At 39.0% G+C, this 27,715-nt stretch overlaps 2 protein-coding genes and 1 long non-coding RNA gene across 3 annotated transcripts; 1 reads left to right on the forward strand and 2 right to left on the reverse strand.

Annotated features, from left to right (window-relative positions):
• The first annotated feature begins 1,712 nt into the window (after positions 1–1,712).
• On the forward strand, positions 1,713–7,177 carry LOC106957397 (uncharacterized). Its single transcript, XM_015048719.1, has 3 exons — positions 1,713–1,853; positions 2,039–2,149; positions 5,124–7,177. Exons 1-3 carry the CDS (start codon positions 1,840–1,842, stop codon positions 6,253–6,255), a joined length of 1,257 nt encoding a protein of 418 aa, XP_014904205.1. The 5' UTR covers positions 1,713–1,839; the 3' UTR covers positions 6,256–7,177.
• Positions 7,178–7,347: 170 nt separating this feature from the next.
• LOC106957395 (uncharacterized) lies at positions 7,348–26,217 on the reverse strand. The gene is made up of 3 exons (XR_001426942.1): positions 26,207–26,217; positions 17,535–17,537; positions 7,348–7,524 (listed from the first exon to the last, which is right to left on the reverse strand). It is a non-coding gene; the product is annotated as an uncharacterized LOC106957395 (long non-coding RNA).
• On the reverse strand, positions 8,341–15,374 carry gata4 (GATA binding protein 4). The gene is made up of 6 exons (XM_015048717.1): positions 14,642–15,374; positions 10,864–11,030; positions 10,641–10,766; positions 9,716–9,797; positions 8,613–8,773; positions 8,341–8,488 (listed from the first exon to the last, which is right to left on the reverse strand). Exons 1-6 carry the CDS (start codon positions 15,159–15,161, stop codon positions 8,363–8,365), a joined length of 1,182 nt encoding a protein of 393 aa, XP_014904203.1. The 5' UTR covers positions 15,162–15,374; the 3' UTR covers positions 8,341–8,362.
• Positions 26,218–27,715: the final 1,498 nt, after the last annotated feature.

The raw sequence follows: 27,715 nt of genomic DNA on the forward strand, positions 1-27,715 counted from the left end.
TTTCAATATTCTTCCATGTTTTATTCCATATTGAGTTCCATTAGTGGCAAAAATAAGTTTATGTCTATGAGAAGTATGTAGTGCTCTTGTACAATGCATCATGTCTAAGAGTATATGTAAAGTGTCTGTTTACTGCAATGTGTCTATGTGCCACACTCAATCTGGTATTCTGACCTACAGCAGTTCAAAATAAAGACTCATGCTCTAGACATTTTATGTTTTCCATGTCAGGGTTTAAGTTCAAGATCAATAAAAAAAAATCTCTCAAAACAAAATCCAGAAACAAAACTACTACTGAGAGTAATTATTTTATGTATGTGGAACACTTGTGAATGCTTCAAATTTATCTTTATATGTATCAGTTTCAGTTTCCCACAAGTGTGATATTTATAGCAAATGGGAGCTCGTCCAGGTTAGACTGCTGAATGCTTTATTCATTTTAAAGGATCAAAAGTGTGTCAAGAACATATCCTCCACACCGTGGTGGGTCTTATGTCGGTAAAATAGCTATTAAATACTTCAAAGTGTTTTTTTTTTGTTTGTTTGTTTTTGTTGTTTAAATGTTATTAATGTTTCTGAAGTGTTGAAAACTATACATCATCACTACGTTACCCCTTGACCCAAACAGGTTTAGGTCAGCTGGTGACATGAAATAAAACATAAGATCATTCAGCCAATCATCTTTTTAACAGAAAGAAAGTTGCAGCAATAACTACAAAGCATTCACAATGACAACTAGAGAAAGGAATCCTGCAGAATGAAGAAAAAAAATGTATTAGTCCTACTGCAGGACTTATACGTTTGTCCTGCAGCATAATTATAAGAAGTGTCAGCAGCACTGAGAAAGTAATTAAGCTGTCTTTCAAGCCTTTTGCTGAGGGAGATCAATCGTGTCTTTGATTACTTTGTGTATAATGAAAACAAAATGAATGTCAGGGTTCAACACCGCTATAAATCACTGTACGTTTTTTTTCCTTCTTTTTTTTCATAAGACATCGACTTGCAGCCAGATGTTGTCTAACATGTTTCTCAGCATATTTTTGTTTATATAGCAGAACCTCTTTGTACAGTTCAGTCTGTACATGTTTCCCACATTTTAATGACATGAGATAAAATTTCAAAGAGAACAAAAAGAAAAAAAGAAACAGGCAAATGGAAAGTAAGTAGTGTTGTCTTCTGCACCTTTTGTTTCGGTTTTGCTGTACCGCCCCTGCTCCCCTGAGGAGTTATATATATATATTTTTTTTTAATTTATATTTTTAATGAAAAATAATTTTGAGGTTTCACCTTCAGGACATAAAAAAATCTCTTAACTATTTAACAGCAAATAAAACTCACAGTCGAATTTCTTAAAACCACATTCAATACCGCTGGATAGTCTTCGTGTGCAGCATTTACCTCAAGGGCTCAGAGCTGGATCACAGCCAACCTTCATCATAAATATTCATTCATCATTGTGACTTGTCACGGTTCCATCTTCTCTTTACATATTCTTTTTCTTTCATGAGGCATCACTGTCCCCCTGGAAAAAAATAAATAAATACACTTTTTGATTAATCTTTCTGCACAGCTGTGTGAACTATTCACCTTACTCCATAAAAACAAGGCCGCCGTGCACAGATGATATCAGTGTGGTTGACACAAACTCACAGAGTGACAATAGAAACAGTTTGCAGTATGTTTATTAGAGCTGTGTGTGTTCATAAGAGGTGGAGCTTTGGGCTGGCAGAAGCAAAGCAATGAGCATAACTGTCACTTCAGAAGTCCTGGAAGCAACTCAGCATTAGCAAGCACCGAGATAACCTGAGAGTAGTACTTCTCGGCAGATGAAGAAGGAGCATGGACATTCCCCTGTGAGTAACATAAATATCTGAGTTTAGGAAAACAATAGATCTGTCTTTGTAATATTTATGCTGAAATAGCCCTTAACTCTTCTAATCTTGTCAGCCCACAGCCCCGTTGCCATAATTTAAGACCTTCTGAACATATTCTTCTCACCGGCACTGTTCATCGAAATGACGTGTGTGTTTTCATCCAGGTTTAGTCGTAAGCGGCGTCTGTTACTTGGATGTGATGATCAGCTTCCACTCTGTAGGAGAAAATGCTTGATGGACTGGTCAGAGTCAGCTGCACATTCAGACAGACTGATGTGAGTACACGCTAATCTGAATATGTGGAAAAACTGTTTTCAGTGTGTGTTTGTTGGACGGTGTGTTGTGTTCTTGTCAGGAAAAACATGATTTGTGAAACTTTCATAAACAGACAGACAGTTTACCATTCAAGTTGATTTAATTTAGTTTGAAAGTAGGAGAATTCAGTATGACGCTATCATAATCATGGGAAGTCAAAATCTAATGTTGCAGCTCTATAACTGTGGCATTCCCATCTAAAACCATCAGACTGAAAACGCCATGTTATCTAATTGTAGAAATATTCAAATGTTTTCATTCCTATTGATTCATAAAGAATTTGGACATTCCTTGACATATAGAGATAATGGGTACAAAAAAAGACACAGTTTTATTTCTTTGAAGTTATTTAAAATGGCTATGTTTAAGGCTACATTCTGTTTTTGTTTTTTTTATTTAATTCTTAAATTAAAAGTAAAGTTTATCCTAAATGATTTAACTTGAGACCAACATATTGGCTAAACCATTGTACAACTGTCTTCCTCCTCACCTTTAAATAAATATCACAAAACCATTTTGCCGACTTCATTCGGGCAAATGTTTTCACTTACGTCTGCTGCTCCAAGAGCAAAAGTGACCTAAAGAAGTTTCTAAGATGTGGCCAAGGAGGGAGATGGTTTCCTGCAAAATTACTTTTACCCCATTTTTTTTTTTTCACCTTTTGTCATTTGACAATCACAAAATGTATTTAATGGAGGTCTTAAGTGAGTGACCAAGCTGAGGTGGATGGAGAACATTTGTGGATGTCAGTTTTTAAGTTTTAACACAGATTCCCGAGTGGATTTAAGTCTGGGCTTAACTTAACCAGTCTGACATGTGAATATGCTTTGATGTAAACATGTGGGTTTTCAAACCCCGGGAGCCATTTGCAAGGCGTGTCATGAGTTGTGGCAAATTTTCTTTTCCGATCCCATGTAGACAAAAAGTGGGCCTCAGTGTACTTGTTTACTTTTTTCAGAGCCACATTTGGATGCATTTGTGGACTGCTGTCAGCTGCAAGCTTTCTTGAAACTTTAGGTGTAATTATGCATCAGTAGGCATAATACAAACTATCAACTAACTAATCATTTAGTGATCAAATAAAAAACAAAAAAGAGAAACTGATATTTACGTATAAAACACAAATAATAATGAAAGGCATTTATTAAATAAACTATGCGATCTCCATATTTAGCATGAAAGTTGTGAGACTGAATAAAATATTTGAAACATAGAATCAATTCATTCATCATGTATTCCAAGTACTTTTTTGTACAATTCAACAGAAACGGTATGTCGCTGTATTCTAAGGTTGAGACACTTTTTTGAAAAATAGTCACTCTGTCATGTTTTGTTTGTGGTTGATTGTAAGCACACATACAGAACAGCAGAAGTGTGGAAGTGATGTTGAAACTATTAAATGAAGCGATGAGGAACAAAAAACAAAAACATCAAACTTACAAATCTACAGGAGGCCCCGGGTAGAAAAAGAATCATAAATCCGAAGAAATAACAGGAGGACTCAAGGGGCTAAGAGCCGAACAGGAAGTAACTGAAGGAACCAACAAGGAGTGACTGAGAAAGAGGTGAATAAGTACTGCAGGTAGAGTGCTTGAACAAAGAGCTGAACTGTTTGACTAATAGGTTGCAGGTGTGAGGGGAGAGACCAGACAGCAGAAAGAGGAGAGCGAGGAGAGAGAGAGGGAGAGAGAAACATGGCACAAGGGGTGAGGGAGAGTACACTGGGGAACAGGAAATAAATTTAGCACGAAAGAATAACGATACTGAATAAACAATCTAGAGGGACTAAGAATAACTAGAACAAATAAACATAACTAGAAACACTAAGAAGGACTGAACTAACGAAGAGCCGAAACAAGATTAATCTAATCAAAAAATAGACTAGGGAACACAAAATGATGTAATAAATCAAATTCCAAAACAACTGAACAAACCGGGATCCAATTCAACTCAACAATGTATTTTAAGTTGCATCCCTTTTTTTATTTTATGGAGGGTAACAGTAATACAATCTGCCCAATTTCTAATTAGCGTCAATTCTCACTACTTCCTGTTTATTGCAGCAAATTATCTCCATAGTGAGAGTGTCTTCAGGTGCTTAGTATATTCAGTTGTTTGATAAATCCTGTAGTCTGTGATCCCTGCACAGTTTTAGGTGGTTGATCTTCAATCTTTTAGCCATGTTAGTGTGAACTCCAAGTCTTTTCAAAATCTGTGAAGACAGTTTTAAGGCATGTGGAGTATCTATGGGGTTAAAGTAGTACGTAATAGGATCACCAAGCACCCACGCGGTGCTGAGTGATTGACATAACCACACCCTAATATTTTCAGCAGCGTCAGGGTGTGTCTTCTCGTCATGCAGTAGAAAAACCTGCACATACAAATGCATAAAAACAAAAGATAACAGAAAAAAAAAGATAAATGCCAGGTAACTTCAGCTGTAGCAGCAGGTGCTCCTTTCCTAAAATAGCCCTTATTAACTAACCATTTGGCTCATAACAAAAACTCTTCCTCTGGTTTTTGTGATGAATTTTGTTCCGTAATTTTCTCTAATGTACCTCAGTTGCCGTTACAGGTTTGTTTACGCTGAAATTAATTTGCACACATCTGGACTGTGTTTTCATTATTAGGAGAAAGTTGAATGAGTTGGATTTTATTTGTGATTTATTTGGATAAACGGGACCAAATGACATGCGAACGCCTACTGCTCTTTTTAGATCTTGAACAATCATCTTTAATCTGAAATTTAGTTTTCTTCTTCAGTGTTTAATTGGCCACTTAGGGAACACAAAATGGTTTGATGTAAGTAAAAAAATAAATAGATTGCACCCAAAGAAGGAACATTCTCACTAACTCAGCAAGAAAAATATGCTGACAAATAAGCTTCAGGCCAACTGATTAAATGGTTGAATAAATTACTATTTTGATTTTCAGGACAAGCAGTTCTTCCACTTGTCTGTTCGACGCGTGTGTGAACAGGTGGAAGAACAATCAACAGAACACATTGGAGCTTCTGGAGCTGACGCGGCTCTGGGCCGACACGGAAAGTTCTGTGCAGAAAGTTTTAGAGCGTCTCAAAGCCAAACGGGGCGACGTCTTCTTAGACCACGTGGTGAACAGCAAGTTTCTAGCCTTTCACAAAGACATCACGGATGAATATGGCACAGAAGACAAGCAGCACTCGTGGGCAGTCATCGAAAAACAGGAAGAGGTCGTCATGTATGGGCCTTATTATCCTAACTACAACAGCGGAGAACACAGCGAGGACGTCATCATCACACAAACTCAAGAGCTTCTGGAGGCAGAGGACTTTCCTCAAGGCTGGACAGTGTATATTTTCACCATGAACAGTCCATGTTTGGCAAGAAATTCGGACCCATGCATGCTAAACCTCGTCCGAAGGGCCCAGGGCTGGTGGAGCATGTTTGCAGTAAAGACTTATATTGGCTATGTGAGAAGTTGGGGCTTTAAAGGAAACAAAGAAAATGCTTTTAAGGAAGTCAGTTACAGACAAGTGGAAATTATTACTCAAACTGTGGACTATGGGAGCTACGTCAAATCAGTTGATAAGATCGATGATCTCAGTCCTTTGTGTGAAACTGTGTTTTTTGTTGCTAAGGACTTACTGAAAGGTGAGAAGCTCAACTTCCCTTTGGTAACCACAGAAGAAAAACAGGAACAGAAGAGTTACTTCAAAAATATGAACAGTATTCTTGAGTCCAAACAGGAAGAGGAGAAAAAACTCCTCATAAAGGAGCTGAATGCACTTGCAGAAGCAGCGGATCCCTTGCTTTTAGGTGAAAGTCAAGGCTTAGAGGAGCATTTGGAGAAAGGAAAAGTGTTTTCACTCAGTTACACTTTCAGCTCAGAGGTATGTGAAGGCCTCCAGGAAGAAATGAGAGTCAGGTTTCAACAGTGCTGGAGGGAGACAGTACAGGACAGGTGTGCGGAGTTTGTCAGGGAAAAGCTGACTGATGAGTTCAATCAGCTCACTGTTCGGCTTTTTGTCGAGGACATTCACAGGCTTACACAAGCATATTTGCAAATTGGAAAATTGAAGTTTTAAGCTTCAAATGATCCTTAGTAAAACTGAGGGTTTGGAAAGATTATGGGAATAGTAGCGTGAGGAATCCCCTGTCATGCATTGAAAACTATCAAAAATCTCGTCCGTCGCTTATATTACGCCAAAATGCTTTCTCTTTATTACATTTGCGTACAGTATATCACAAATAACAGAGTACATGATTATAGTGGAGTGATGTTTTTACAGAAGCTTGTACATTTCTCATTCTTGTAATTACATATGATAGTGTCCCACATTTACACCAGTTGTCTCTCGTTAGCAGCCGATTAGAAAGCATTGCAAATATTCTCTACGGTTTTACCCATTGATAACCATATTACATAGGACGTGAATTTTAATGTAGATTCCCACAAACATTTCAAAGGCCCCGTGTGCTACTGGCTAGAAGATACAGATCTGATCCTAAGCCAGCAGAGGGCGCTGTGTGCCTGCTGTCACGCTCATTCAGAATAATGAGCATTGACACTGGTTAAGTAGTTTGTCTTTGTAACTTTTTCAGATGTGACGTCCAATTGAGGAATAACAGCCAATGAGCCACGACGGAGGAGTTGTTGTTGCACTAAACTGTAGATCACTTTCGCTGAGGTAATACTTAGGGTGAGGAGTGACGGATGAGACAAACTAGGAGGAATTTACAGGAATAGTTTGTATTCATTTATTTTGCCTCGTTGTTTTGCTGAGTGTTTCACAATTTCTAACTGATTTTTTTTTTTTTTTTCCTTTTAAAAGACTTTTAGGTCTTCTTGGATGCTGTGCATCTTAGAGGATTTTTGCTGTTACTTCTTTACTTGCAAACAATTGTTATGATGCATAGCTGTAGCTACCGTTTTCCTGATGAGCCAGGGTTCGTCCTCTGTTGAAAAGACTTAAAAACTGTGAAGTTTGCTTTTATAATTTCCAAAGTCTGGCTGTGAAATCAAATAGAGTAAGGAATACATTTGTTTTTTCAGACTTTTTTTTTCTTGCTTCATACTCTAAAGAATAAAAATCTGTTAATGCTTAACAAATGCAATTTATTTCAGTTATTTATATTTGAACGATGTATTTTTACTTTGATTTATCACCTCTGAACTTGAATTTAACATTTTATCCATGTCTGAACGTACACTTTTTCAAACATTTAAAGACATATTTTACAACTTTTTTGTTGGATTCAAAACAACTTCTGGTTTATTGAAATTGTTACTGTGTGTCCGAAGGAATATTCTTAGTCTTATCCGAGACTCCTTGCAAATCTAAGAATTACTTATTCTTGGATTTTCGTGAGTGAAGCTGTGAAACGTCCCTATTGCACACTCTGAAAAAGTTGACTTTAACATCTTTTTTGTTTTATTTATAGAATCTAAAGGAAACATGACCTTTAGAGACAAATGCCAACTGTAAAAGTTGCTACCCTTTTTATCAGTTAAAACAATTTCAGGCTATCTCTATGATGGTTGAGGTTAATGATCTGTCCAAGTCTTTATGTTTTCTTTTTTTTTTCTTTTTTTTCTTGTATGTAAAATCTTAAATCCTTTCACGTCATCTGCTGCTAATACAACATTATAGTAATTTATCATGAGCACAGTCTCCCAGATGGATCATTTGAAAGTTTGCCAGGAATTAAATATTTTTTTTTTCTATTTTCCTGTAAACTTACCCTGATAACACTTGGTGTAGCACCTCTGTGGTGTAACCTTTGTCACAAAGTTGTATACTTATGATCTGTTTTTTCTGTTTTGGATGTCCATAACATCCAGAGAAAAATGTCCAAAGCTATGAAGGCAATACTTACACTTAAGTCTTTCATGTTTCTCATAACTCTCATGTACTGTTTCAGTATCTTTAAGGCAGCTTGTGCTTCCATACTGGCTTTGTAGGAAAAGATTTGAGTTCGAAAAATGTTCCTTTATAATCCCAGTTTGACTGTACTTTGTCCCAAGTCGGTGTCTTCTCATCGTGTCTTGGTGTGTAGTCATGACACTAATGCCACCGACTGGAGAAAACGGTGCAGCTATCAGTTCCTGGAGAGTTTTGTTAGGATGCTGTACATAGGTAGTTTTTTTTTGTTTGTTTGTTTTTTTTTGGGATGCAGAGAGCTGTAGGTCTCCTAAGCCATGATTAGGTTGTTCCAAGGCTCTGTTTTGGAGCTGGAGGACCCACCGTGTCCACCTGGAGACATCTTCAGAGGAATGGCGCCTCCCTGGGCTGCCATGTAAGCAGGTAGAGCTGAAATCTGAGGAGAAACGTACAAATGGTGAGAAACATTTGATAGATTGAGAATCATATCAGAGTCTGCTTGGCAGTGTTGTCTCTCTCTGGTCAAAAGCTGTAGTCACGTAGTTGTCAAAGTGGCTTACTTGTGTGTGCGGGCCGTGGTGTGTGTACAAGTTGTGATTTTCTGGCTCTGTCTTTATCTGGCGAGGCTCCACTGCGGTGCTGGAGGTGGATGTTGTGGAGGAAGAGGAGGAAGAGGAGGAGCGGGGAGTGATGCTTGGAGTAACTGGAGCCCCCTCGGTGCCTGGAGGTCATACAGAGTCCAGTAGAACAGTGAATGTGATTCGTATCTACAACTGCTTGCTCTTGAGTTTCTCACTTTGTGAAATCAAAACCAGGCTAAAATGTTACCATTTTAGATCAGTGAGGATGATCTAAACAGTGATTTCTGTTTGCTAAATGTAACAAGAATGATATATTATTTAAAGAACTATTTAGTTATTTCTTCTAGTTAGAAATCATTGAGATTACTGTGCCTTAAATAAGCCCAGGTAATGATGTGATGCCTTCACAAGCTTCTGATAGGTTCGTTGACAACATTTAAAGGAGCGGCATTTTGTATTTTCCAGGCACACAGTGACATTTTATAGCACAATCAGGTTCCAGTTGTTATAAAAATGCTTTATATATATCAAACATAACAAACGAATTTGGACTTTAAAATTTGATGCCTTGAAATTTGCCTCTGTCTCTTTACGAAACTACCTTTAGCACATCATCACAACAGGGCTACGCCATTATGCCGTTTATCACCGTTCTTAGGAGCTGAACTGAACTGAACTGAAAAGTGTTTTTGTATGATGAGTTCAGCAGAAATGCAGTTGCACCAGGTATTTGCTGATTGCTGCTGGCTAGTCTGGAGGACTCTCCAGGAACTGCTGGCTTCACCGTTTCCTCCAATCGGTGGCATCGGTCTTATAACTGCACATCAAGACACTATGAGAAGAGACCAGCTTGGGACAATGTACAGAAAAAATCTGGTAATCCTAACTGACGACCTAAAACAAAAATTTAGTCTGGTTCAAATTTAGAAAAATGCCTGTGTGTCTTATTACACAGGCCTAATTAACATCTGGTGTAAACGGTATAACCTTGAAAAAGTACTGTGATCTCGGACAGGATATAGCAGCTCGTTAGTTTATTTTTGGTGAAGTCTCATATCAGTCCTTGTGCCTGGGAAGCTAACCTGTTTGGGTCTTGTTTAGGTTCTTAGGTTTGCGTTTACGGGTCTGGATCCCCTCTTTCTTCATAGCAAGAGGCCGGGGGACCTGAAGAGACGAGAAGAGACAAAATGAATTTATCTACGCAGAGCATTCTTGCAAATCCTTAAAATAATTTGTAGATTTTACATACAGTGTCTGGCAATGGTATTCTTACCCAGTGAACCAATATTTTGTCACTTTACTCCACAAACATCAGTTATTGTGGAGACATTTTATCTGACTAAGCAACATAAAGTCAACCCTCTTGAGTAAAGAACCATCTTTCATTGTGGACACAAATGTGGATACAAACCATCAAGTTTTTGACAGTATGTCTTAACCAGCTTCCCACAATTGCACATCAAAACCGTAAAATATTTTCTCTTTGTTCAATGCAAAGAAGTTCAAGCTCAGAAAAAAATTCTAAAGACAAGTATCCCCAGAGCATGATCTGATCCCACCATGTTTCACCATGGGAATGGTTATGACCAGAGTAATGAGCAGTTTTCCATTGCTCACAGTGTTTTTACCTTAAGGCCAAAAAAAAAACTGATAAGAACTCTTCTTCCGTATGTTTGTTTTTCTACTTAATAGTCAGTTGGCTTGTAGACATAGTTGGCTGCAATAGAATTTAATATCAATGTAAACAGGGTTGAAAACAAACCAGACTTTTAAAAGTATTATGGGTGAAACAGTTTGAAAAGCATTTTCCATCCACTTCAAAATCATGCACCACTTTCTGTTGGTCTGTCCTATAAAATCCACACAAAATACCTTTCAGCAGCAGAACGGTTGTAAAGTGACAAAGTGTGAAAAAGCATGGCAATGAGAGGCATTATGTTTTGTTTTTGTTTTTGTTTTTTTTGTTTTTTTTTCCCCCCATTATTATTATCGATGTGCTCCTCTTACCCCGTGGAGTTTCATGTAGAGCCCACAGGCGTTGCAGACGGGTTCTCCCTCTGCGTTTCGTCGCCACAGGGTGGTGGTGGTGGTATGACAGTTCGTGCAGGACAGGCCCACCCTCCTCGAGGCAGACTGCAACAGGCAAAACGCGTCACTCATCAAACAAAGATAAAGAGGGAAAATGAGCGAGGAGACGAAGGTGAAGAACGTTCATTCGGTGATCACCCACCAGCCGTCTCTGGGGTTTAATGAGCGGCCTGTTGATGCCGTTCATCTTGTGGTACAGGCCGCATGCGTTGCACAGGTAGTGGCCGGTGCCATCGCGCCTCCAGAGGGGAGTTGACATTGCACCGCAGTTCACACATTCTCGTCCCTCAGCAAAGTCATCAAACAAATCTGAAGGGATGTTAAAAAGATAATGTGAGTTGGAAAGGTCGTTTTTTGGAGGGCGGCGGGGGGCGGGGCGGGGGGAAGGGAGGTATTGCAGTGGCATACATAAACCAGTAGGAGGCATCTCTATGCCCCCCCACATAGCAGCAGCCTGAATGGAATCCCTCCTTATCACAGCTCCCCTTAAGATAAAAACCTGGCTGGAAATAGAGATGGTATATAGAGCTCCATCAAATTCAAATGTCCATCACATCTCCTTCTCCCTGGGCCTCTCAGATAGCCAAACATCTGATAAATGTAATCTCCACCCTCTCATTTGCCAAATAACAGAGTGTCTCCCAGGAACCACTTAGCCATTTAAAAAAAGGAGACATCAATTTGCAGAGCGGAGGAGACAGCTTGGATTTTCTCTCCTCACATCGCCTTCGTACCACCATCAAGAACACTTTGATGTGTTGCAGAAATTAGCACGACAGTGAATTTTAAACCACATTTAAACCACTACAAAAAGACTTTTTAACTGCACACTTCAAGGTGCATTATTGCCCCTCCTTCAGATAGCATAAATCAGGCCTGTATCTATCCCTCCCTCCTCTGGCTGTGCAGCAGAGCTTGTACGAGGGGCCTCCTCAAGGCTGAGAGCCAAAGCATAGCCGGCAGGGCGAGTTAACCTTGGGCTATAGGCAGCACATGTAGCCAACACAACAGTGTGAAAACAGAACAATGCACAGCAGAAATCCTCTATCTGGATGGATGCCTTTTTGTATTTGATAGCGTGCGTGTCAGAGAGCGTCTTTATCAGGTCTCAGCTTAAAAACATCCACACAAACACTTCAGGAGGCCAAAGGTGAAAGTGGAAATAAACAGCTACACAGAGTGTTACATAGTAGAAGTTACTGCCATACAGACAAATTACTGAGTGTGAGTTTCATTAAAAGTTCTGATAATTTCACTCTGATAAATCTTAGACTGGAAATAAATGAAGCTAATTATAAATTGGGGGGAAAAAAAGACCTCAAATATTTTTACTAGGTATGCAGCCAACATTTTTTTTTAGTTAATATTTAAACAGAAAAATCAACTTTCTTATGTTGAATTATACATTACGAGAGTTACATTTAGTTCTGAGAAGCTTCTCCTTCAATTTTAAAACGTCGTTTTATATATATTTTTCAAGAAAGAATAAAAACAACTCTGAACAACCAGAATGGGTGATTTTAATAATTTCTTATCTTGTGCTTCAGCAATTAAAATATACAGTAAAACACACAATATTTTTCAATAATACAACCCAAGTCTTTAGGTGTTATGCAGAGTAAATATTTCTAACACTGTTTACAGATTAACATAATAATAATAGTAACAATAAAAATAATATTGCCATTAATACATCATAGGAAGAAGTTGTTAGTCTTGTCTCTTTCTATTATTTTACTTTCATATAAATGTAAATAATTGGACATAATCAATATGTGAAGATTGCTTGTTATAATTTATTTATTATGTAATTTGATTTGCTTTATTTTCATTTTAACTTGGATGAAATACAAAGAAACAATGAATAACAACACCACATGTTTTTTTCCCCCTATTTTTTTCTTTTTAGATATATTTTAAGAATAATACAGAGCATCTATATTGTATCTTTTTACACTCTCAACTAAATCTCATTTGAGGATGACATAGTTTTGATATTAAAATTAGTTGGGGGTTTTTTATAATAATGTCCTAAATAATGTCTGTGTTACGTGTTTCTGAAACAAAAACACATTGGAAGCAATTTTCAGACAAAATATTTAAAGATTCCTTTGAAAAACAATTATTTAGTGCTTTTAATATGAAAGGTGCTTTATCTCTTTTACATCAAGTTATATACGTTATTTCAGTATTTAAAGGAACAGAGAAATAACATACATTGTTCCATGCAAAGGTCACTGAATTCATTTACTTCCATGTTTACCCAACAGATAGACTTTTTTCTGTTTCTTTTCTCCCCTGGACAGCAAGCTTCCTACTGAATGCTTTTCATTCAGCCTGAGATTTGATGTCATTTGTTGTGACTGAAACATCAGTGTGTGCCTGGTGGGGGGGAGGGAACCTGCAAAGAAAAAAATATTGCCTTTTTTTATTATTTTTATTTATTTTTCAATTTTTTTTTTATGAGTGTGAGTGTAGTGAATGGATCAATGTAATAATCTCTCCTACTGTTACACAGCTGAGCTTTTTCTCTTTAAGGGGGCGGTCTTGTAGATGGAAACTTAAATAATCCCAAGTCACTTGCTTAATCACTAACAGACAATATAGAGCAAATACGATCCAGAAAAGGAATGATGTGATCAGGAGCTGCAGTGGATCAGAATATTAGCAGATGCTTTAAAGAGTTACTCAGTGCCGCCAATGAGGTTTTGAGTTAGCCAACACTGAGCTGGAACTGAAACAAAACAGCAGTAAAACAGAAACATGGGAATAATTTGCCCCCTTATTATAACACAACGGTGGGAAAAAAAAAAACGAAGTGTAAAGAAGATCAGATATTAAAACCTGGCAACACCAATTGAACAGTGTTATCTCTGTCGTACAGCACACTCCACATGCTCACCCAGCGCAAAATAGGAAATAAAACGCTTTATTTCGAACATTCCTTAAAGTTTAAAATAAAAGTTTACATAAAAATATTAGTTGTATTTTCATGTCTATTCTCTTCACTTTCTAATCGGCCTGATGTGATCTGAAATGTCACATCAAATAAAATCCACAAACCCTATAAACTCCATAAGCAGCGACTTGTCAGCCTCGTTTAATGTTGCTTTTTAAAAAGATTCCGAGAATTAAGTTTAATAAACCATTCAGGTGCAAGCCTTTGCTCTGCAAAAAAAAAAAAAAAAGTTTAATATTCAGAGCTATTTTTCAAAATCATGTCCAGTATTTTTAATGCGTGGAAAAAAAAAAACTTATCTGCACAACAAATATATTTAAATCACGCATTAAAATGCTAATTTTGCTGCACAATCCCCGTATCGTTTTTATCTTGTCATTTTTTCATTGCAAGTGTCTTTGCTCAATTGATTTTCTTTCCAACTCTTTTTTTTTCAATTACAGCCACCATCATGTGTTGTATTACATTTTATATTAATCAGTCAGTCATTTTTTTTTTCATAGCAATAACTGGACGGTAGTATCTCATTGCTTCCTTTATGAAAAATATGTCTGCATAAAAGTCAATAATCAAAACAGATTTTAATTTCTAACAGTTTTTTCTGTTTTGTTTAGTTTTAAATATTGTTCTTTAACTAATTTATACGAAAAGTCCATATTTATATGTGGGAATAAAAGAAACTTTTTATAAAACGTATAGATTTAAAGTAATTTTTAACCATAAATTATATTTTATTTTTAAATTGATAGTATTTCCTATGAGACACAAATGTGCAAAATATATTTTAATTAAAACGTTATTATTTTTGGGGGGGGTAGCAGGGTTGTTTGTTTGNTTTATTTATTTATTTATTTATTTATTTTTCACATTAAAAAACCCTTAAAAACATCAACATTCAAAATATGTCCATACAATTTTTTATTATTTAAATATATTGGTATAGTATTTTTCTGGTGCTCACCTATGTTTGGGTGCCGCGTCGTGCCAGGAGAAGCGCCGGTCTGTAGACCGTGCAGCACCGGACTGTCGAAGGGGGACGCCGGCCACGTTCCTCCGACGTTAGGGCTCATGTAGGCCGAATAGGGACTGGGGTACGAGCCGCCGAGGCCCCGCGGACCATAGTGCTCCCTTCCGTTGGCAGAGATGTTCAGCGGGCTGGTGTAAGAGACCGCCTCCCTGGCCGTGGCCACACCGGACGATAGCGGCGGACTGGTGGAGAAGGAGAAGCGCGGAGACACCGGGGAGTGGTTGTAGGAGGGCACCGGGTCTGCACCCGGCTGCGCCCAGACGGAGTGGCTCGAAACCGGGCTGCCCTGCTGCGAAGCGCCGGGCGTCTGGAGGTACGGCAGCGCGGAGATCATCGGGGTGACGACCCGGGTGGTGGGCACGTAAACCGGAGACGTGGCCGCCGAGGCGTTGTGGAGAAAACCGGCCTCATAGGAAGAGGATCCGTGGTTGGAAGTCATAATGCCCTGGTACATGTCCCCACCTGGAGCTGGTCATCCGTGGAGGTAAATCTGGAGAAGCCTGCAAATCACCGCAAGGCTCGCTATCTGTCTTTATTAACGCCCCTGTCCTGGTTCAGATCTGATCTGCTGAGGTCCAGCGGAGCGACCGCATTATTGAGAAAATTAAAATCTGTCTGAAGGCAGGAAGACGATAGGCTGCATGAGAGAGGAGGAGGAGGTGGAGGAAGAGACTATCCAAGTAAATCAAGATCCAGCTGTTATCTGCCCCCTCTCTGTCTCTCTCTCTCTCTCTCTCTTTTTCTCTCTTTCTCACTCAAACACATACTTTATGCCAAATTATGCTCATTCATGCCACATTTTTTTCCCTTATTACGCGGAAATGATATCCCTCTATTATTTATTTATTTATTTATTTATTTATTTATTTATTTATTTTGTCGTTCTTTGATTATTATTTTTGTATATTTGTTTGTTTTTGTTTTGTTTTTGTTTTTTTACTTGAAATATTTTGAGCAAAAAGTAACGGAGTAAATATTTGTGGGGATCAGAAAAAGATGAACAAATGTTTTTGTTTTTAAACTATGACTAACATTTTTTAATCTTACTTGTGACCGAAGCATCAGTAAAGTTTGGATTTTCTGCGATTTTGCGCGGATGTAATTTTTATTTTTATTTATTTATTTTTATTTTTTTTTTTTTTTTGATCAGCAATAAGATCGGCGGGATTTTTGTGTTTGTTGTATAAATAGATAATATAACATAACATAATGGGGGATTATATCTTTCTTCGATTTTCAAAATTCTGAAACTGATCTAAATCTTTCGTTCGTTACAGACTTATTTGACATTGAGCTCATCTTTTTGTCCGAAAAATTGACATATTTTCGACTACCCTTTAGAAGTTATTGAAGTCAGTAATGTTGTACGTTGAAATTTGTAACGCGTTATTACAGAGTTAAATAAGGGATTAATGCCGTAATCGCATGTCTTCAAAACTATTATTCACTCAAAGACTAAAATTCCCAAACCCAATGACTGCTATATTAATAATTTATATTTTGCAAAATAAACAGACATTATCAGTAATCCAGTCGATTTAAACCTTTAATTTTGCTTGGAAGTGACAGATTTTGAGAGAGGCCAAAATCTGCCTCCGTGGAAAGTGTCCGGCGGCGGCTGCTGCCCTTATGAGGACAGATTTATACCTGTCATCGACACCAGAGAACGTAAACACACGGGGCCATTTCATTGTGCGGCCACTTCCCGCTGACAGCCTCATACTGAGTTATGGAGCCGCTACGGAGGCCTGTAGAGTCCCGCATGGTGTTTCTCTTACAGCGTGTGCGTTAGACTGAATGGAATAACGCCAGAAAACATGGGGGCGTGGAGGGGGTGGCACACACCAATTAATGCTCCGCGTCGTTGAAAAACACTTAAGACTGTTTAAAGAGTGGTGAAAGCATCGCAGTAAAAGTAAAAGTCCTGCTTTCATTAAAGTGTAATTATTAAAATTTTAGAATAAACAAAGACGCTGTGAATAAAGTTGAAGAATCTATCTATCTATCTATCTATCTATCTATCTATCTATCTATCTATCTATCTATCTATCTATCTATCTATCTATCTATCTAAACTATGAATATCAGTCCATATGTATTTCATTATTGATTCAATCAATCCTCCCTTTCCAGTAGGAGCAAAAGGCGAACAGGGCAATATTGCCTCCTTGGAAATGGGGAACTGCCATCAATGTGTAACTGCAGGCTGATAACGCGAGCACCAATTGCTGACTAATAATATCAAGGTGTGGCTCAGTGTGTGGCCTCAGACGGCACAAAGTGGCATCAAAGTCACGGGTTATTCTGATTTTATGGCCCCAATCCAGTTAATGTACAGAGGTTTGCTCACGCTCTCCAGGGAGAGCTGAAGTTTTCTGCAGTTTTATATCTGTGCTGGGTGGATTGTTACTGTCCGGACTGCTGCAGTGCAAGGTGAAAGGTTCACAAAAACAGTCTGAAATCAAGCATCCTCTCTCCCCTGTTGTTGTACTGTAAAATGTATGTTTTGGTTCGTGTGGCGTTGCACATGCCAGACTGCAGTGCTGACAGTGACAGAGGCCAGAGCTTATTTGAAATGTGTGCGTGTTCATGTGTGCGCTTCAAACGATGATTCAGTGCTCAGTGTGTGTTTGCTGTCAGTGTGTATGAATGAGGAGGTGTCGGGTGAGGGACTAGATAGAGATGCTGGTATGTGCGGCACACCGCTGCCGTGAGGAAGGTGTGTGTCCGTGTGTGTGCGTGTGCATGTGTGTGTTTGAGCCAGGCACCAGGAAAACTGTCCCCGTCCTGGCTGGGGGCAAAGACTCAATCACTCGGGGTCAGTGACTTACTTTGGCCCTTCTTCCTTACACACAGACGCTCACAAAAACACACACACACACACACACTCTCAAGGAGAAAGAGGCCTGTAGACTCCTGGCTCCAGGAAGAACACTTCAAATGGAAAAGCAGGAAAACCCAGGAAGAGCAACGATATGAGGCCAGTGAAAAACACACACACACGCACACACACACACACGTCACTCCGTTGTATTCGAGGTGTTCCTCACTGGCATTTTCCTTTGCAAAGTAAGCAGAAAATCTGAGTTCTTTCTGCTAAAGGCCTTTCATCTTTTCTGCATCTGTTCCTGCTGATGTCACCTGTTTGTCTTGTTACAGCAGACCGGGCTGATGTTCCCTCATGTGACAAAAGAGTGAAAATCAATTCAAACACAGCTCACATGTCTGCTTTTGCAGTTTTGTTGCTCAGAATACTCTCTCAAGTTTGACTGTTTGCAGGTTTAGGAATATATCTGAAAGTCAACCCACGATTAATTATCGTAGTAAGCAAAACACTGAAGTGTAGAATACGCTAACCAGTCAAAATGAAATCAGTTGTTTATATAACGTCGACTCACAAATAATGTTATCAGAAGGTTTTTTTTTTTTTTACAAGGCAAACAAATCCAGTTTCTACACAGAAAAATATAGTCAATTCAGTGTGACAGATTTAATGTCAGTTGCATGCATTCCAGTTATGCTCATAAAGCAATGCATTCAAATTCAGTCAACAACTATGTGTTAGTTGATAAAAAAAAAAAAATGCTTTGGCATTTTTTTATTTGCATTTTGCAAATAAAGTGTGTCAGTGGGACCATGAGTTCTGCTGATTAGGCTTGTAATGTATGTTAATCATTTTGAAAATGTGAAGTTTGAGTTGACAACTGCATGAATGCAATCAAGAAAAACTCTGTACATTTCCATTAGATTGTTTTTTTTCTTAATCTGTCTCGAAACGGTGAATTCCGAGTTTCTCTAGTGATGGTAAATGTGTCTAGCATTAGATCAACCAATGATCAACCAGTATTCAGAAATCAACTTACAAGTGTAAACAGGCAAAGCACATCACAATGTTACCTTTTCCCACAATGGAAGGACAAGGATTCGGAGAGTGTGCGGCTTTTCTTAAGGAGATTGTCCTATGTTCCCATTTCTACTTTTGACTTTATTTTCTTTGAGATATGCAGTGCTGTCTTTTCCTTTCTGTATCACAATAAAATGGTCTGTCAACAAATTACAGTAAAAGAGTAAGTATAATTTTGTCTAGTGTCTTGCCATAAATGCAATTTGCAATTCTTTAGACATAGTTTACAACAAAATATCCATCCAGAGTGCAGTTGTATTGACAACATGAGTATGTAGTTTGACTGTCTTTTCCATACACAATTAATCAAGAACCTGTCACACTGAAGCACTGACATGTTCATCAGGTAAGATATCTACTTTTGAGAGATGAACTAAGGATTTTCAAAAAGAGACTGGCTTTTTGTGGGTAATCCACGGCGTTTTGCTGTTTGTACGATTCGTTCTGAGAAATACACTTTCTGTTTTGCAAATGTAAAGGATGATTTGAGAAATGCACTGAAGCAACTGAGAAAAATAAACCGTCAGCAGAACCTGGCTCGGCGGTAGCAGCCGTCTTCCCCAACACTCCTTTAGGTAGTTGAGAAAACATAGAATGCACACAAAAGTGTACGAAAGTGTGAATATATTTGTTAGTTAGCATAGCCTGCTTAAAGTCTAGAGCTCAATCCAACTGTGTAAAAAGCTATCGATAGCTTTGCATGGCCCTCTGTTCAGTAATGCATATGGTGTTATTCATCTTTCTTCTTTAAACAAACAAAGTCAATTTGTACTCAACTCTCCATGTGACACAAAATCAAGGCTTTTTGATTTCACATTATTCATTCTGAACTTTTTTTACATTTACTTTTGATAAGGTTGTTGGGTCTGGACCTGTGTGTTATTTTAAAGGATCTTGTGGATTAGGGTGTGTTTGTGTAACTAAGGTTACACAGAGTCACACAGACACTGGTTTTCTCAGAGAGACCTGGACATCAGCAAGACGATCATCTCTTTTTCATACACACACACACACACACGCACACATGCACACGCGCACACATGCAAACACACATTCACACACACTATTAACCAGAGGTGTATTTTTGAACAAATTATTAACTCCTCAGGTAATTGATCTCTCATCAATTACCGAAGAGCTGATTTGGACTCTATTTACATAATTTAAAGAACAAAACAAATACAAATACATCGAGCAGCATTCAACTACGGGTGATAAAAATCAAATAATCAACTAATCAAAAACACTGTTGATTTCATCAAGCAAAAGATATCAACAAAAGATTGATTTCTAGGTAAGGAGAAAGTTTGAGCTCCCCTACAGTGGCTAGTGCTACCAAGGCCAGCTGCGGGTCACTCAGATTGGTTTGAGATCGATGTCATCTGTGGCATGTTTGAGGGGTTTCTGGTTTCAGGTGGCCCCACTTCATCGACATTTGGGTTTTGACTGGGCCCAGGACTTCCCATTTCTTAATTCTCAGCTAAAATATGATCGGCATACAGGTATATTTACTGTCATTGTCTGTCTTCTTCTTTTTTTTTTTTCTTTTCTTTTTTTTTTACAGATGGTATAGCATTTTCCTGCTACAGCAAATATTCCCAAACCCTTGTCTATGTTTGCTGGTGTTCTCCTTGCACATCCCCGATGAAAGCCAAGCTTCTCTGGTCTCATCTTGATTGCACAGGCATGGACTTTCATATCAACAACCGAAAAGACCTGCTGTATTGCGACATTTTAAGCTCTTTGGAGACTTCTTTCAACAACTTCTGCTCTGATTTCAGGGTGAGCTTACTTGGCTCAGGGGTATAATACATTTTTTTATGTCCTGCATTGGAAGACTATTTTTCAGGCAGTGATGTGGCTGATTTCAAATTCTTTAGAGACCTCTTTAAATATGTACCAGACTTATACGCCGCCACAATCGTCTTTCTGAAGGCCCCAGACAGCTATTTTGTTCTCTCTTTCGTTTCAACATTAAGGAGCAGACCAATCTCGAGCAATCTTGCTCTTTGAAATTGCTGAATCACTGGGTTTTAATCATGTGCTGACTTGATCTACCGGTGTGTGATTTTAACAAAAGAATAAAAATAGGGGTGTCCAAGTTAATTCCTACCCAGAAATTGGTTTCTGTTTTATTACCAAAAAATGTTCGCATTTCCATCAGCTTTTATGATCTCGTATTATTTCCTAATACGACAGAAAAGCTAAACAAAACAAATGCTCATGTGAGTCTATTTTTTCCTTTTAAGATCCCGGAAATGAAAGGTCCTCTGGAAGTTTTGTGAATGATTCTCTGCTATCGATGGTTTAACATGTGCCTCAACAGTATCATAAGTGCCAGTTTTAAATCTCATGCCCCGTGACACTAAGTGTATGAGTGCAAGCAATAGCAAGAGTATTTTTAGCAGTGCGGACCAAGGGATCCCGGGACCTCTCCCTGTGATAAGCCGTGACCAAAGTCCGCTGGCTAGAGAAGGCCGAAAGAGCAAATAGGGAACGCACACACACATACGGAGTGTTTAATAAACGCATACATGGGACTTAGCCGCAGTGTGATGTGGCAGGCAAAGGTAAGGCTGCTTGTTTGTACGCGAGGGGCAAATTAGGGGCAAGATCCAGGTTAGGTAAAGGTGAAGTGATGTCATCAAAAACAATGGGTTCTGGAGGTGATGAGGAGTTCAGGCAGAGTTCATGCAAAGGTGGTCTGAGAAGCTTCTTCTGGGGGGGAACTTCAACGAGATGCTCCGAAAGGTGGAGATGGTCGAAAACCCGTCCCGTTTCTGTCAGTCAAAAAGTAGGAAAAAACAAAAAAACACTCCGAGGAAGCAGGAGGGAGGAGAAATGGTGCCTTCAACTGCACCCAAGTCTGATAACAGCTGGAATCTTTTTGTTTGGACAGAGAGAGGAGGGATGATGTGTGAGAGGAGTTTAATAAATTGAGTAAGAAAAAAAAAAATGAAGTTGAAAGTGGATCAAGAAACAGAGAAGAAACGCTGAGAAGAAGGATGCCACCAGACAGGAGGAGCAGTGGAAAACAAAAGAGGCTCCACACTCTCCTCTGCCTTATCTGTCTGAGGGTCTTATCCACTGCTGGCTCTGTTAGTGTAACCCCTCTCCCTCCCTTCCAGCACGGCCGCTCTCCTTCCACCTCATCCCTCCATCTCCATGTCCCCCCCTCCTCCCCTCCGCTCCCGTCCAACCAGCCCTCCACTGCTTGCCGTGGACCCCCGTTATCAGGCCAGGCCTGACGTCAGGGGGGGCCGGAGACAGAGGCTGATAGCGTGGCAGAGGCTGCCTCCGCAAAGGCTGTGGGAACCAGCGGCCCAGCCCAGTTCGACCCAGTGGCCCTGCACGTCCACCACCAGAACAGACGGAGGCAAGCAATAACAGCGAATCCATGACAGCGCACACTCCATGTCAATTTATGGCTTTGTTGTTGATTTTTTTGACTGTCGCACTAAAATAGAAAACTAAAATATCAATCGCTTCTGCGCCTCTCTACAGCTGCAGTTCGTGTTTTGCATTTCCGAAAACGCTGCAGAAATAACACAAAACAGAAACTTTCATCAAAAGTCAGAGTTTAATATTAAATACAGCAAATGTATTCATCAGCATTTTCCTTAAAGTAGCCATCTACGTTTGTTATCTTCTACTATTTTTGTCACAATAATCTACTTTCAGTAATAGCTACAAGTTTAAGAACTTTAATGAATTAGAAAAAAAAAATAACTGTGAAACTTTGTGTCATTTTGATAAAACCAGAGAATCAATTCTTCATTCATTTAAGGTGAAACTGTTTTTTTTTTATCACTTTATCATTTGTCATATTTATTGGCATCCATTGTGAAGATGCTTAAAAACTCTTATAACTATGTCATCATTTATTGCAGAGGCATAAGATGTTTTTTATTGCTTTTTTGTTTGGTTTTTTTACAAAAAGAATGCAGGAACAAATATTGGTACTCTTTTAATACAATCTCTCTTTTCGTGCATGTAGAATAACATTTAGTCTTCTTTTATACCGCTCTCTTGAGCTTGGAGCCCAATCGCTCTGGTTCGAATGGGAAAAAGTAAATTTTGTGTCTGGTGAACCATATCTGTGCTGATTTGCTCCGAGGCTTTTGGATCAAATTCCCAATCGCGATGACTTTCACCCTAACAAGGTTCCCAAACCCACTGGGAAAGAACCAGGCCCAAAGCATCACAGATCCTGTGATACTTAGCAGTGGTCATGATTTTTCACATGTTCACACTTTTCTTAAGGTCAGACCCACCTCAGTTTTAGTCTTACCTGTCCAAAGCACACAGTTCCTGTTAAAGTCAAAGAAGAGTTTACCAAACTGCTTCCAAACAACAGGTTGAGAACATAACATTTTTGTCACCTTTTTTTTTATTTACTATATCAACAAGATAAATAAAGGTTAAATAAAAAACAATAAAATAAAATATGTTTTTTTTTACATGCTTTGTTTGCTTACATTTATGTTTTTATTGTTTTGTTTTGTTTTTGCTAATTTTAACTGCAAATAACCCAACAAAAGTGTTTGTGCTGGTCGAAAAAAACCCAACACATTTGCACCGCATGGAATAAAAACAAGAAACACATTTCCCCAGACTGTTGTAAGGTTGCTCTTAACTCCAAATAGTTGACTTGGTATTGTCTTGGCAGAAAAGCTTGAGAGAAACAAAGCCAGAGAACATTTGAGTTTGTTGGTGCAGGTCAACAGGTGCAAGTTGTGAAGTGTGGGGAGTGAATGCAACATGGATGGCTGCAACAGATGAAGTTTCACATCATTAAGTGCAGGTGCTGTACTCCCAAAACACACTCATGTGCACACACGCAAAACACACACACGCGCGCGCGCGCACACACACGCAAAGATATCTCATGTCATCTAAACCTTGTTAATTTTCATACTTCGACATCAAAAATCCCAAGGAAGACACTTAATGCGCCTTTGTTCCTCTGTCTAATTCTGGTCTGGCTCATTTACACTCAAGGGGAGCGAGGTGAACCATCAATCTGTCCTTTGCTCAAGCATATATTTCCACTTTTCCTAAGTGTGTCGCAGATGTTTTCGGTGATGGATTTGTCGGATGGGGAGTGGAGACGTGCTTATCAGTGTGTTGTCCTCGATAAGCGAAGGAGATTTGTAACCGTTGTAGTTGGTCAGTCTTGGGTTTGTGCGTGTTTGTGTCTTGCGTTGACCTCTTCCCCGTCGAGCTAGTAGGAGGAAGAAGCAAGCGGCCTTGACAGAGAGCTAGGAGGGGTGAGATCTTAAATAAGAATCTGTGAAAGAAGGAAGCCGTTGTTTCTGAGCTCCTTATTACTTCCAGTCTTGCTCTCATTTCTCTCAGACACACACTCCTTACACCAGACGTCCTGTTATACTTTCAGTGTATTGTGTTTTGTTTGGTTGGGATATGACAAGCCAATACAAAGTATGTGTGCAGCTTAAGGTCTTAGCTTTTGCTTGGTTTGCTTGCAGTTACAAAACTGAAAAGTTTGACATTCAGTCTGTTATTTTTGCTTATTCTGTTCTGCAAAATAGCCAGTCAAATTGGATGGAAAGCATCTGAACAGCAATTTTCAGGTTTTGTTACATAATCTCAATTGGATTCAGGTCTGTTCTTTGACTTGGTTGTTCTAACAAATGAATATGCTTTGATTAAAATCATTTCTTTGTAGCTCTTTTGTACCTCTGCCAGTATGTGGTCGTCCTGCAGGAAAGCAAACCTCCACCCAAGTCTCAAGTATTTTTCGGCCTCTTACAGGTTTTCTTCCACAACAATTCTCAATTTTGCATTATTTGTATGTTGATTAATCCCATAATACTTCTCTTAAATATATTAAAGTGCTTAGTTGTCACGTTCAAAGAGTATCGATACAATTACAAAGAAGCGTATGTGTGGCTATTAAACAAATATCACAATGTGGTTAAAGGTGAGTGACTGAGCAAAAACGTTTTGACCTACTCTGCACCCTGGCTGCTGAACACCTACTCATCAGTTAGAAATTATAGGAACAGGTGTACTAAAATATCTATATTTTAGGGTTTTGTCTCAATACCAAGATGCATTTTCATAAGGCGACTCGATTCAGGCTTTAGAGGAACTAAATGTTATTTTCTTCATGCTCAGGCAGGTTCAGAGAGTGTGATGTGCAACTCACAGATCTATTCTTGACCGAGCCAGGTAGGTGTGTGACACAGATGTGAGACGATACACAGGGCCCACTCTGGGCAGGCAACGAGGCTTGTTGGTATTTTACTGCTTCACTCTGAGATGGAACAATAATTTGTCTGAAAGATGTTGAGTCTCAAACAGTCAATCGACGCCAAGGAAAATGTACTTCGCTCCTGCATTGGCTGCTTTGCAAATGCCAGTACCGTGTCAAATATTGGTATTTCCTACTTCCCAAGCAGCATTTCCTTTTAAATATTAAAAAATGCTGTACAAAAAAAAAAAAAAAAAAATTAAAATTATAAAGTGAATTTTTTTGTGATTAACTTGAAGTTATGGTCCACGAATCAGGGAATCCAATTTAGAGACCAATTGACCTAACATGCAAATTTGTGAATTGTTAAATCTTATTTAACCAGACTTAACAAATCTGGTTAAATAAATGAATGCATGGATGAAAATGTAGGTGTTTGCATGAGAAGTCTGTGACCGACAGATCTCCTCGGCGCTCAGACATCATGCCTGTTCCGTTATGCTGCTCCTCGACTAGTTCAGCCGAAATGAAAATTGTTGAGATAGCAGAAGAAAGCAGAGCATTAGCAAGAAATGTTACGGATTTAATGACTGGAGGAAATTCTGCTGTGTATACTGAGAAAAAAAAGTTTGTATATTTCCAACTCTTTTTCTTTTTTTTTCCACGCTGAGTGACTCAAGTCTCCTCATCTCTGCCCTCTGGCTGACATTATAGGAGATGGGCTCATTAGGCGTTTTAATTGGTCCAGAGCAGCTGCTGTATGTGAACTGGTTTGTGGGCTGGCTACCTGCCAAACTTAAATAAGGTAACCTTGCGGAAAAGCTACGCAGACTGAGCAACAGATCAAACAGGTCAAAGAAAAGTTTAAACACGATGAGAAAATCCTGTATTCTGAGCTTTGAATGCCTTTTTCAGAGTTTTATCCAACTACTGTGTATTTCTTTTTGCGAGAGTATTTTCGTGGACCTTTCTATCTAAAAACCACAAGTTTTTAAATATACCTACTCCCTCCACCCGATAGCTTGTTGGTCTTTGTAATAAAAAAAAAAACTGTCTCCTTTGACTAAATCATTTGTTCAAAAGACTTTTTATCATTAAATAAGCAGCACTGTGGTTCAGTTTTTCAAATGTGAATGACATACGTTAAGATTAATCACGCTGAAGTTGCTTCTCTTGCTGAAATTTAGAAATTTAAGAGCACCTTGTCGAATCCACATTTAACTCGTTTCCTCTTGTGTGCGTGTATGTATGAAACCCGCTGTGTGTGTGTGTGTGTGTGTGTGTGAGTGTGTGCTGTGGGGTCTGTAGCTTGTGGAGAATCCATCAAAGCTTATCATTATAAGTAAACATGACAGAGTGGACAAAATGTCTTCTGCACCGCCAGACCTGCTATCTGACCACGAGCCATATCTGCGATGATGGACTGATGTGGCGCTGGCCTGGACTAACCAGAGTCTGAGAGTTTAGAGTGGGAGGCAACACGCGCTCGTACACACACACGCACTCCAGGACACTTGAAAACACACTTCAAAAGGCGCAGACATGCAACAAAAGTCAGGAGCCCTTCTATTACCTTATATCTTCAACATCTTAAAGGAATATTGCTGTTTCAGTGGATGAAAAGTTGATTCACTGCTCAGTCGTAAATGGACAGACACTGAAATAATACATTTGGAGTTTATTGCTGTTATTTATTGGCAAATGTTTATTAAGGTTCAGGGTTTATGTATTTTTCAAACACAGAGAGGATTTTATTCCCTAAAAAGTAATCATTACTGTACATGACAAGCCTCTTTTTTATGACAGGTGAGATCAGAGGAGAGTTAAGTAGCCCCGATGGAGATTTACTAGTAGCATTACTCTTCATCTTCTGCGCTCGTGGTTTCTTTATACACTGTGTCTGAAGGAAGATTATCAAAAAAAAAACCTAAAGGGGATTTTGAAAAGTATATGGATTCAGTATGTTTTTAGACAGATTTTCCGTCCGTCCGATGTCAGGCATCTCGCATGTGTGTGAAGTGTTGAGGTCAGCCTGCATGTTCCTTTACTTGTTACAACACCACTGATAAGAAAGGTAAACAACCCTGCACTGTTTGCTCCCCTGCAGCAGTCACATGATCAAGAAACTCTGATGATAGCCTCTATGTGAGCTTGAAAAGGTACGATTTTGCAGACGCAGTCTAATCCGTGTTCTGGGCGGTGGGTGCGGGGGGGGGGGGCACAGAGGGGGCCCTGTATGTCTATTTGAACTAAAACTCCAGTATTGATAACCTCTTTCCATGCTCGCTTTAATTTCTGGGTCAAAAGTCGTGGCTGCAGTACCTCAGCTGACATGTCAGATTGACAGTAGGTGTAGTGGCACTGGATGGTATACAGCACGGGGACGTCTGATGCCATGTCGTTGTTCTGCCTGTAATCAAGGAGCATGTGTGTTCAGGAGGTCATTAAACTCACTGTGACAAAGAAGGTGGTCCTTAAGGTGATTTGGACAATCCCAGACCACCAAGGTAGAGTTGATTTTCTCTTTTGCATCTAGATTGTTAAACCTTAAAACATTGTTACAAAATTTAGGAAATGTATTTTATTTCTAACTCTACAGGCCTCTGACTTGTTTTACGAATCATTACAAAGGGAAAAGAACTAATTGGACATAATGGAGTTAAGTTTTTTTTTTTTTGTTTCGTTTACCTGCCATTAATGTCAGCGTAATTAAGGATTTGCGATGTGACGGTGTTGACGATAGCTCACGACTCACAAAGCGCTTCCTCTCCATCGCTGCTCTTGCTCAGACCGATGTGACTTTTCTCCTTTTCCTTTTCGCCTCATACGCCACTTTCAGTAATATTTCCCTTCTTTTTCTTAAGTTTCATAGATTCATGTTTAATCA

Source organism: Poecilia latipinna, unplaced genomic scaffold (genome assembly GCF_001443285.1).
Source record: "Poecilia latipinna isolate Pla-1442-1.1 unplaced genomic scaffold, P_latipinna-1.0 Scaffold901, whole genome shotgun sequence".
NCBI lineage: Eukaryota > Metazoa > Chordata > Actinopteri > Cyprinodontiformes > Poeciliidae > Poecilia > Poecilia latipinna.

Bases quoted from the DNA above. Each gene is read 5' to 3' on its own strand.
- LOC106957397 (XM_015048719.1), top strand. The intron at 2,150-5,123 runs GTGAGTACACGC...TTTGATTTTCAG, and splicing joins GCACATTCAGACAGACTGAT to GACAAGCAGTTCTTCCACTT.
- gata4 (XM_015048717.1), bottom strand. From the start codon at position 15,161: ATGTACCAGGGCATTATGACTTCCAACCACGGATCCTCTTCCTATGAG. The intron at 10,767-10,863 runs GTGGGTGATCAC...TGCCTGTTGCAG, and splicing joins TTAAACCCCAGAGACGGCTG to TCTGCCTCGAGGAGGGTGGG. The intron at 8,774-9,715 runs GTTAGCTTCCCA...TATGACCTCCAG, and splicing joins CCTAAACAAGACCCAAACAG to GCACCGAGGGGGCTCCAGTT.